This window comes from Physeter macrocephalus, chromosome 12, assembly GCF_002837175.3.
Source record: "Physeter macrocephalus isolate SW-GA chromosome 12, ASM283717v5, whole genome shotgun sequence".
Taxonomy (NCBI): Eukaryota; Metazoa; Chordata; class Mammalia; order Artiodactyla; family Physeteridae; genus Physeter; species Physeter macrocephalus.
Window position 1 is genome coordinate 17409325 of NC_041225.1, and position 11403 is coordinate 17420727.

At 41.9% G+C, this 11403-nt stretch overlaps 2 protein-coding genes and 1 non-coding gene across 3 annotated transcripts in view; 1 reads left to right on the plus strand and 2 right to left on the minus strand.

Annotated features, from left to right (window-relative positions):
- TSGA10 (testis specific 10) overlaps positions 1-6188 on the minus strand; it is a 106927-nt gene extending 100739 nt beyond the window's left edge. The window contains exon 1 of the mRNA XM_024129966.3: positions 6071-6188. Coding sequence (XP_023985734.1) covers positions 6071-6127 — 57 coding nt within the window. The 5' untranslated portion in view covers positions 6128-6188. The remainder of the gene's footprint in view (positions 1-6070) is intronic.
- A 1344-nt stretch (positions 6189-7532) lies between these two features.
- The window catches only part of C12H2orf15 (chromosome 12 C2orf15 homolog), a 17856-nt gene continuing 13985 nt past the window's right edge, over positions 7533-11403 (plus strand). Inside the window, exon 1 of the mRNA XM_055089180.1 lies at positions 7533-7618. The gene's annotated coding sequence lies outside the window, so the exon portion shown is untranslated. The remainder of the gene's footprint in view (positions 7619-11403) is intronic.
- Positions 10504-10576, minus strand: TRNAE-CUC (transfer RNA glutamic acid (anticodon CUC)). The gene has a single exon. It is a non-coding gene; the product is annotated as a tRNA-Glu (tRNA).

The window sequence follows — 11403 nt, forward strand, 5'->3', positions numbered from 1 at the left end:
TCTTTGCTATCGTTTCCTTCATTTCTTTTTCATTTATTTCTGATCTGATCTTTATGATTTCTTTCCTTCTGCTAACTTTGGGGGTTTTTTTTGTTCTTTCTCTAATTGCTTTAGGTGTAAAGTTAGGTTGTTTATTTGTGATATTTCTTGTTTCTTAAGATATGCTTGTATAGATATAAACTTCTCTCTTAGAACTGCTTTTGCTGCCTCCCATAGGTTTTGGGTTGTTGTGTTTTCATTGTCATTTGTTTCTAGGTATTTTTTTTATTTCCTCTTTGGTTTCTGCAGTGAAATCTTGGTTATTTAGTAGTGCATTGTTTAGCCTCCATGTGTTTGTATTTCTTACAGATTTTTTTCCTGTAATTGATATGTAGTCTCAGAGCGTTGTGGTTGAAAGAGATACTTGATATGATTTCAATTTTCTTACAAAAGCCAAACTTTTTAAGGTCCTACATGATTTGGCCCCTGCCTTCACTTCCCTAAATAGACCTACTACTCTCTTCTTTGTTCACCCCCCTAGCTTTATTGGTTTTCTTTCTGTTCCTCTACTGTGCCAATCTCATTCCACTCTGAGGCCTCCTCCCTTGCTTTCCCTCTGTCAGGAACATTCTCACCCCCAAGCCCCTGACATGAATGGCTCCTTCTTACCCTTGGCAATTTGGCTGAAATATCAGAGGGTCCTCCCCAACCTCTTACCTAAAGTAGCCTCTCTCCTACTCACTCGCCCATTAGGTTATCGCACTTAACACTATTTGAAATTATATCACTTATTTCTTCATTTGTTTATTGTTTGTCACCCCGCACCAAATGTAAGCTCCAAGTGATCTAGGCTCTTGTCCAGTCACTGTTATATCCCTAATGCCTAGAAGAGTGTCCAGCACGAAGTTGGTACTCAATAAAACATTTCCCAAATAATGAATTTTGATGAGTCAAACAAGGTGGTTTCAATGGTAGGAGAACTAACAAATGAATGAGTAGTAAAGAAAAAGAAATAGAAAATGTAGATTTATTTTACAAAGCATGATTGGGAGAAGAAAGGTAGAACAAAATTTGGGAAAAGACCAGGGTTGTTGAAGGGCCAACAGAAGAGGAGAAAAACTAGCTTCTTGGGCTCCCCTGGTGGCGCAGTGGTTGAGAATCTGCCTGCTAATGCAGGGGACATGGGTTCGAGCCCTGGTCTGGGAGGATCCCACATGCCGCAGAGCAACTAGGCCCGTAAGCCACAACTACTGAGCCTGCATGTCTGGAGCCTGTGCTCCGCAACAAGAGAGGCCGCGATAGTGAGAAACAACTTGCCACTACTAGAGAAAGCCCTCGCACAGAAACGAAGACCCAATGTAGCCAAAAATAAATAAATTTAATTTTTTTAAAAATGATGCAGGAAGTCTTGAGCTAATTACCAGCACATGGTCAAAGTGCAGAAACCTGCAAAACTGACATCACAAAACATTCCCACATGAATAGAAAAATACACATTACCTAAGCACAGAGTAACATCTGACAATGCTCCGGAACAAAGAGTAATTTAGAAGGAATCCAAAGTTATCAGAAAGTATCACTGAAGAGATTGGCATTTTTCTTTGACTATATTTCCTAACTGGATTTGTTCACTTACTGACCTGCCTATTCCCACCTCCAGATAAGGAGACGTTCTCATGTATGCACACTGCTGAGTGTAAGTCAGAAAACATACCAATTTACTGTAAATGTTCATGTGAGAACCTAAACTTTAATTGCAGCTAGGAAAAATGTTTTATAAAATGTAATTAACACTCTATTCTAATTAAGAATTTCCTTCCTCAATAAACAAAATTAGGGCTTCCCTGGTGGCACAGTGGTTAAGAATCTGCCTGTCAATGCAGGGGACACGGGTTCAAGCCCTGGTCCGGGAAGATCCCACATGCCATGGAGCAATTAAGCCCGTGCACCACAACTACTGAGCCTGCACTCTAGAGCCCGCGAGCCACAACTACTGAAGCCCACGTGCCTACCGCCCAAACTCCGCGACAAGAGAAGCCACTGCAATGATTTTAGTTTTATTGTTCTTTGCTATTGTTTCCTTCATTTCTTTCTCATTTATTTCTGATCTGATCTTTATGATTTCTTTTCTTCTGCTAACTTTGGGGGGTTTTTTGTTCTTCTTTCTCTAATTGCTCTAGGTGTAAGGTTAGGTTGTTTATTTGAGATGTTTTTTGTTTCTTGAGGTAGGATTGTATTGCTATAAACTTCTCTCTTAGAACTGCTTTTGCTGCCTCCCATAGGTTTTGGGTTGTTGTGTTTTCATTGTCATTTGTTTCTAGGTATTTTTTTTATTTCCTCTTTGGTTTCTGCAGTGAAATCTTGGTTATTTAGTAGTGCATTGTTTAGCCTCCATGTGTTTGTATTTCTTACAGATTTTTTTCCTGTAATTGATATGTAGTCTCAGAGCGTTGTGGTTGAAAGAGATACTTGATATGATTTCAATTTTCTTACAAAAGCCAAACTTTTTAAGGTCCTACATGATTTGGCCCCTGCCTTCACTTCCCTAAATAGACCTACTACTCTCTTCTTTGTTCACCCCCCTAGCTTTATTGGTTTTCTTTCTGTTCCTCTACTGTGCCAATCTCATTCCACTCTGAGGCCTCCTCCCTTGCTTTCCCTCTGTCAGGAACATTCTCACCCCCAAGCCCCTGACATGAATGGCTCCTTCTTACCCTTGGCAATTTGGCTGAAATATCAGAGGGTCCTCCCCAACCTCTTACCTAAAGTAGCCTCTCTCCTACTCACTCGCCCATTAGGTTATCGCACTTAACACTATTTGAAATTATATCACTTATTTCTTCATTTGTTTATTGTTTGTCACCCCGCACCAAATGTAAGCTCCAAGTGATCTAGGCTCTTGTCCAGTCACTGTTATATCCCTAATGCCTAGAAGAGTGTCCAGCACGAAGTTGGTACTCAATAAAACATTTCCCAAATAATGAATTTTGATGAGTCAAACAAGGTGGTTTCAATGGTAGGAGAACTAACAAATGAATGAGTAGTAAAGAAAAAGAAATAGAAAATGTAGATTTATTTTACAAAGCATGATTGGGAGAAGAAAGGTAGAACAAAATTTGGGAAAAGACCAGGGTTGTTGAAGGGCCAACAGAAGAGGAGAAAAACTAGCTTCTTGGGCTCCCCTGGTGGCGCAGTGGTTGAGAATCTGCCTGCTAATGCAGGGGACATGGGTTCGAGCCCTGGTCTGGGAGGATCCCACATGCCGCAGAGCAACTAGGCCCGTAAGCCACAACTACTGAGCCTGCATGTCTGGAGCCTGTGCTCCGCAACAAGAGAGGCCGCGATAGTGAGAAACAACTTGCCACTACTAGAGAAAGCCCTCGCACAGAAACGAAGACCCAACACAGCAAAAATAAATTAATTAATTAATAAACTCCTACCCCCAACATCTTCTTTAAAAAAAAAAAAAAGAAAGAAAAAGAACAAATGTGATATTTACTTTAAAAAAAAAAAAAACTTGCTTCTTAATTTCCTCTATATCAAGGACCCCTTTCAGAATTAAGCAAAAGCCCTAGGTCGTTACCCCAGGAAAATGCAAACACATACAAAACTTTACAAACAATTCCAGGGGGTTCAAGAACTCCCCAAATTTCTTGTACTCCAGGTTAAGAATTCTTACAGTACAAACACAATGACGATTCCTAAGACATGGGTTAATGTTAACTAAACAAGAAAGGCCAATAAGCTAGTAAGAGGAAACCCAGGTAAAGGATGCGCACTGTCCTTTGACACAAGACAGAAAAAAGCAAGGTCAGGTGACGATTTAGATAAGAAGGGGTAGAAATCTGAAGAAGTTCCTGCCTGGCAGAATTTTTAATTTTTCAGTGAAACAGGAGTTAAGATCACATGCTTAAAAGTATCATCAGTGCTGAGCAAAATATAATATGTGCTCAACAAACGTCTACTGAATATTTTGATAGAATAATTGAAAATACTGGAGTATCTTATATAGGATTTTGAAATCTGGTTCCACAAAAGGTCAACTTGTTTTCTTTTTAGAAAATTGTCTCCAAAAGTTTAGACTGAAAGACACTTTGAAGTAGGATGGAATAGCTTCACTAACAGAAGGATGTAGAAAACCACATAAAATTTTATGAATAATTTTGAGGTGGGTTCTGTATTTACAAAAAATAAGTGAATAAATGTTTTGGGAATTCACTTAAAACAAAACAGTAAGGTCACTTGTTTAACCTTTCTTAAAAAGAAATAATCTCTCCAGTCATTCCATCCAAACCCAAGCTCCTCACTTCTCTTCAATCCAGACTGTACTGTGAAGAAATAACTTGCCCTTTGGAAGAAGCATAAAACAATGGCCTTAGGAGAAGAATCATTTATCACTTCCTCTTGGAAACATAAGAAGGGGATCAAAGAGTTGTTGTCAAGAAGCTTTTCAGAACCAAAGTAATTTAATATAGACTGACATAAATAGCATAACTAAGACAAATAGAACTACCTTACTAACCAGCACACTTCAAGAGACTATCATGGGGTATGTGTACAAGAAAATTCACAGCAGTGTTCCTCATATTTACCAAAAACCATAGAAACCCTAGTGTCCACCAACAGTAAGTAAATTGTGGTATACTATTACGATGGAACACCAAACAACAAACTAACTACAAGCAATAAAAAGGATCAATCTTAAAAACAATGTTGAGTAACGAAGCAAAATACAAAGGAAAACTTAGTACAATCCCATCTACATAAAGTTCAGAAACAAGCCAAACTAGAAAGTGCATGGTCACATACAAAGATGGTGAAACTACAAGGAAAAGCAAGGAAGTGGCTATCATAGAAGTCATGAAAGGGGACAAGGAGCAGCCTGTGATTGGAAAAGGGAATGAATAACAACACCTGCTCTAACTGCCTCTGTGGAGCACTTTTAAAAGCAAATGATCCTAAAACAAACGGAAAAAGAAGCACCTGAAGAAGACAGAGAGGCCAGAGAACATCTACATCTGTTGGGCCATAAGCAGTGATTTTTTTCAGAAGGTAAACAAGATTTATTTTGGAAGCTGCCATTAAATAATGCTAAAGTGTATACTGTTTAAAATAAATATATCATTAATGTATCTTCCTAGTTATTACCCACTAATTAAAACTCAATGGCTTAGTTCATTCATCAATTAACATACAAACAAAAATCAGTTTTATCCTGGAGGCAGGTCTGAATAATGTAACTTTCCTTTCATAGTTATAACTAAGCTATTTTCTTTTAGTGCAACCCGATTATTCTTCTATTTATTTCCTTACAGGTTAGAAAAAAAGTGTGCTTGAAATTTTGAAAACCACTAGAGGAAATTTAAAACAACGAATATCGTGAGATATAATGGCCTGAGTGGAAAAAGGAAAACAAACACAGAGACCCTGTGTCATCTATGCAACGCTTCCTGAAATCGCTATCCTTGACTTTATTGAAAGAAAAAAAAAGTGTATTCCTATGCGTGTTTAGGTATCAGCTCCCTGATCGCCGTAGAGTTATTCAATTTAAACCTTAAGTACTTTTTCAAAGGAGAGCCAGCGTACCCTGCCTTTCTGGTGTATAATTTCTACTGTAATTATATGAGATTTTCATGCAATTGCCTACGTAATCTCGGCCCTTCACCTCGCCAAGTCTATAAAGTGGCTTAGAAGTGAGAGGCTGGGAGTCAGGAAGAGCCAGGGTGAACTCCTAAATCTCTGGCTTCCAAATTCCTCAGCTCCACTCCAGAGCGTTTCTAAACAGAACAGTCCCCGCAACGACCAAGTGGAGAGCCGCGGTAGGCAGCGAGGCGGTCACCATAGGAACTGGGCTCAACCCTTAGCTCCCGAGAAACAACAACAGGGGCAAAGTTTGCTCCTGGCGGGCTTCCCTGGACCGCAACTCCGCCCGCTACAGCCCCCAACAGCGGCTCCAGCAGCCAATACCCACCTCAGGGGTCGCCCTCAGCCCCGAACACCCGCCACACCCGCCCCCTGCAGCTGTCCTCTCAGAGGCCTTCTGGCCCAGGGATGCTTTTTACCCCAACATGGCGCATCCCCGCGCTTCTACCTGGGGCTCCGTGTCCCTCCCCGGGCTTCTCGGCCTGCCGTCCTCTCCGGAGCTCATCCCGGCGACTGCCTGGACTCCGCCTCCATCAAGGATCCAGGTCCCTCGAGGTTTCCATCCTCCGCCCCTTCCCTCTCCCTTCCCATCCCGAATCGACCTGGCCCGGCCCCGGGGGTTGGAGGGAGGCGGAACCCAGCGGGAAGGAGGCGGAGGCGGTTAGCGCCGGCCTGCGCCGCCGTCGGCCCCGCCCTCACGCTCCGTACCTGAGGGGGTTCGTCCTCCACCTCCCCGGCGCCTTCGCTCGGCTTCCGGCCAGCGCGCCCCAAGTTTCTGTGCGCACGCGTACCTGGCTCGACCCTCCCTCTCGCGGGGACTACAAGCCGCGCGCGCGCACCCACGCACGTAGCGACGCGTATGTCCTCCTGTTCCCCTTACAGGGCGCTTGAGGATAAGGCCTCTTCCTGGTCCATCCGCGCCGCGCAGGCGCACGCCCACGCAGCGTCTAGACGACCCCTCCGAGAGTCCCGTCTCCTAGTAACCAGCCGCTATCCCCTTTTCCAAGACTTTTTCCTTACTCCCTGGGCGCGGCAACCGCACCTGAGTGGAATGCGCATGCGCAGGGCTCCATTCCCTCCGGCTGCCTTCAGTTAACTCTGGGACACCTGCTGCTTTGCTGCTGCTTTTTTGTGCTATTTTCCCCAGGGATCGGGTACCATTCTGGACCCACATTCAGTGAATTCGTTACTCTGCAGAGTTGCTCTTGGGCGCTGGGAGGGTGGTGCTCTCTCGGTCCGCAGTCAGGGACCTGTTTGCGGGGAGCCTCCCGGGTCGGGTGCTGCTGCTTGCAGCCTTGGGGGAGAGACCGTCCTGTTGGGGTGAGCGCGCGCAGCCTGCAGTCTGGGGAGCCTGCGGACCCCGAGCCCCGTCCGCCCGGCACCATCCAGTCTGGGTTGAATCTGGGAGTGACAGAACTAGTGATGACAGCGCAGGTTCCTGACTGGTATGCCTTCTCCACAAGCCAGGCCTTCTCCAAGTCCCCTTTGAAGAAAAACTGATCATGGTTAACAAAAAAAAGTAATATCACTTGATATTTAATATTGTACAGATTCTGCTCCTGTTTAATACCGTTTAAACTTGTCCTCTCAATTAGGAGCCTTCGGTCTGGGAACACTCATTTAAGTTAACCAGGTGTAATATTATTTTTGGCCATCCAACTATGTTAATATTGACCACATTACCTAAAAATGAAGAATTGAACTTTTTAGCGAAAAAGAATGAGAATTGCATTTTCTGCCAAATTTTTGGCGCTCAGCTGGAAAAGAAATACTGCCTTTTTAACATTTCTTAATGTTTAACATGTTCCACTTTTCTTAAGTAACCCAAGGGCTTCTGAACTCTAATGGTGGCTTTATCTCCCTGTCTTTTCCTACAGATGAAATAGATCAACTAGGTTTTCATAGCTGTTCTCTGATGATCTTGGTATAGTATTCGCCTGTGTATTTCAAAAGTAATCTCACATTTGAAGAGACTAACAGTTCCTGTTTTTGCCAGGTGAGTACTCATTTTTTTCCCACAATGTATTTTGATAGGCATAAATAAATTTTATGTTAGAACGAATTTCACAGAAGTGCATTTAAATATGTGCCATATGTTTTTCCAATCTCTGCTCTGATTTTTTTATGCCAGTACATTTTATTTGTTATTTGTGCCAGTACATTTTCTCATATTTTGTAGCAATATTTTCGGATATCATATACTTTGTAAGTATAGCTAGATACTAAAAAATTAAATCGTGTCCCTGTTATTTTAGATAAAGAATTCAGAGGTCCCAAGAGATACATTTCCTGTGAAATATAATTATACCTAACTGATAAAATAACTTACAAAGAAACATGAGCTCTCAAAGACCATCCTGAAAAGTTATTTTAGGGAAAACAAAGTATAATCTCATTTCCTCTTAAAACACTAAGATTATTTTGAATAAAATGTTCTCATGATCTAGCATTATTGAAAAGAAATGGGGAAAAATGTACAAACCTCAAAACTCTAAGATGGAGTTGAAGGCTTGTGGGGAGAAGGGGATTGTTAATATAAGAAGTAGGAAAGTACTTCCTTTAGGGAAAAAATTAGAAGAGTTTAAGCATTTATGTACGCCACCTAGATGTTACTAACGAGTCTTTGGAAAGAATGTAGGGAAAAGATCATTTTAAAGCCAGACCAGGGCGTGAAGAGTTTCCTTTCTTTTCCTATCAAGGACTGTTGTTGACTTCCTCCCTCAGCCCAAGAAAGTGAAATTTTTCTTCCCTCTGTGGAAACCCAGAGAGTGCTGAGTGCCCCATCCTGCCCCACCTAATCCTTTTATAGCACCTGAGCTCTCTGCCTTGTAATAGATACTCCTGTGCAAGTCTAAGATCGGGTTTCTCCATCATTTCACAAGCTTCCCTACAAAAACCTCTATTTCACCTTTTTCCTTCCTCGGTACCTCCCTGGTCCCCTTAAAAAAAATTATACACATGTTAAGCTGCTTTTTGCTGTTCTGCAGCTAACTGATGCTCTGTTCATTTTTTTTTAATTGGATAGTTTGTATTGATATATTTTCAAGCTCACTGTTCTTTCCTTTGGCAGTGTTACTCCCATCCACGATATTTTTCATGTCCGATTTGTATTTTTCATCTCTGGATTCCAGTTTGATTTTTTTTTTAATGTCTTTCATTTCTCACTTCATCAGGCCCATGCTTTGGGAAATATGGAATATATTTAAAATAGCTGTTGTATACTAATTCTATCATCTGTCTCATTCTTGGCATTGTTTCTATTAACTGATTTTTTTTCCTCCTGGTTATGCGTCACATTCTTCTTGTTTTCATGCCTGGTGAGTTTTTATTGGCTGCCAGACGTTGCAGATTTGACATTGTTGGGTGCTGAAGGTTTTGGTTTTTGTTTTTCTTTAAACATATTTAGGCTTTGTTCTGAGATGCAGTAAGTTTACTTGGAAACAGTTTGATCCTTTAGAGCTGCCCTGTTGAAAATAGTAACCACTAGCTACATGTGGCTATTTGAATTTGTATTAATAAAATTAAATAAAATTTAAAGTTTAGTTCCTCATTTGTATTCTGTATATTTCAAATTCCAACAACCAGCTTGCATCGGTCGTTCAGCAGTAGAATTCTCGCCTGCCAACATCCACACGTGGCTAGTGGCTACTATATTAGACAATCCATATAGGATATTTCCATCATTGCAAAAAGTCCTCTTGGACAGACCTGCTTTAGAAGCTTGCTTTTAAGCTTTGTTAGGTCCAAAATAGTCTTTATTTAGGGCTAATTTGACTCCATTACTGAGGCAATACCTTTCTGAGGACTCTATTCCATGTCCAGTGTATTAAGAGTTCTTTCTACTCTGACTGGTGAGAACTCTATTCTTGGCCCTGTGTAGGCTCTAAGTACTATTCTGCCTTCTCCTTTTTGGTGTTTTTTTCCCCAGCGCTCAATAGTTTTTTTACACACATACACTGATCAGTATTCAGCCAAAGAATTGTGGGGAATCTTGTGCAGATCTCTGGAGCTTGCTCTCTCACTGCACCTCTCTCCTCTCTTCACAAATTCTAGCCATCTTGGCCTCTGCAAACTCTGAAGTCTGTCTTCTCAGTTCACTGAAGTGACCAGACTCAATTTGGATTCCCCTTCCTTGTGCTGAAGCCTAACATATCCAGGCACTGAGCACTCATAGGACTTAACCTTATCTCCTTTCTCTTAGGGATCACTCTCCTGTACTACCTATTGTCCAGTATCTAAAAACCATTGCTTCATGTGTTTTGTCTGTTTTTAAGATGTTTAAGGCATGAGGATAAATCTGGTCCATGTTACTCCATCCTGGACAGAAGCAGAAGTCAGCTAGCTCCACTAACCATCCCCATCAGAAGTGGTTTGCAATTCAGAAATTGCTTCAGGCTGAGAAAACTGTCAGTGCCTGGGCCCTGAAGCAGAAGAGGTCCCTGAAGCATGTGCTGGAGGAACCGTAATGAGGTCATGGGGCGGGGGGCAGAGTGGAGAGGAGAAGAGCTTGGGATGACAGAATGTTACTGGTGTATCTGTTTCCTATTGCCGCTGTAACAGTTTGGCACAAATGTGGTAGCTTTAAGCAACACCAATTTATTATCTTACAGTCCTGGAGGTTAGAATCCAAAATGGATCTCACTGGGCTAATACTGAGATGTCAGCAGGGCTGCATTCCTTCTGGAGGTTCTAGGGGAGCATCTGTTTTCTTGCCTTTCCAGCTGCTACAGGCTGCCTGCTTTGCTTATTAGCTTGTGGTCCCCTTCTATCTTCAAAGCCAGCGATGGCCAGTCATCACTCTGACAGTGACATTCCTGTCTCTCCCTCACTTTTTCTTCTTTTTTCTTTTTTTGCTGCACTGAGTGGCTTCTGAGATCTTCGTTCCCCAGCCAGGGATCGAACCCAGGCCCTTGGCAGTGAGAGTGCCAAGTCCTAACCACTGGACCGCCAGGGAATTCCCCTCTCCCTCACTTATAAAGACCCTTGTGATTATATTCATAGCCACCAATTAGCTCAGGGTTATCTCCTCACCTCAAGGTAGGTTGATTGGCAACCTTAATGCCCCCTTACCATGAAACAGAACATTCACAGGTTGCGGGGATTAGGATGTGGACTTCTTTGGGGACCATTCTTCTGCCTACTACAGCTGGAGACTTGTTAGGTAGAGAATTTGGCTTTACTCTGTGATGGGAAGTAACTAGAGCTCGTTGAGCAGAGGATGGATGTGATCTGGCTTATGTTTTAAAAGGCTCATTCCAGATACAGTTAGAAGAACAAATAGTGGGGAGGCATAGGCAAGTGTAGAAACAGAAACAGGATTCTTTGAAGGATTGGATGTGGAATGTGAGGTAGGAATTAAAAATTACTCCATCAGCAATGCACAAGGTTTCCTGCATTCTAGTAAATACTCGGTGCTACCCACCTATCTGCCATTCTGATGGTAGCAAACTTGCATTTCTCTGATTTCTAATAAGTTTGAACATCGCTTTATGCACACGTTATCTTTTGGGGATTCTCCAATCTGTGAATTATGTCTCTGTATCCTTTGCCCATTTATCTAATGGGTTTCCTTTTTCCTTCTTAATTCATAGTTGTTCTTGTTATGTTTTAGCTATAAATCCCTTGGCAGCTTGGACAGGACATCTTCCAGTCCTTTCTCCATCTTCTGAACTTGGTTTATGGTTTCTTTTTTTATTTTTATTTTTATTTTTTTTATTTTTATTTTATTTTATTTTTTTGCGTTACGCGGGCCTCTCACTGTTGTGGCCTCTCCCGTTGCAG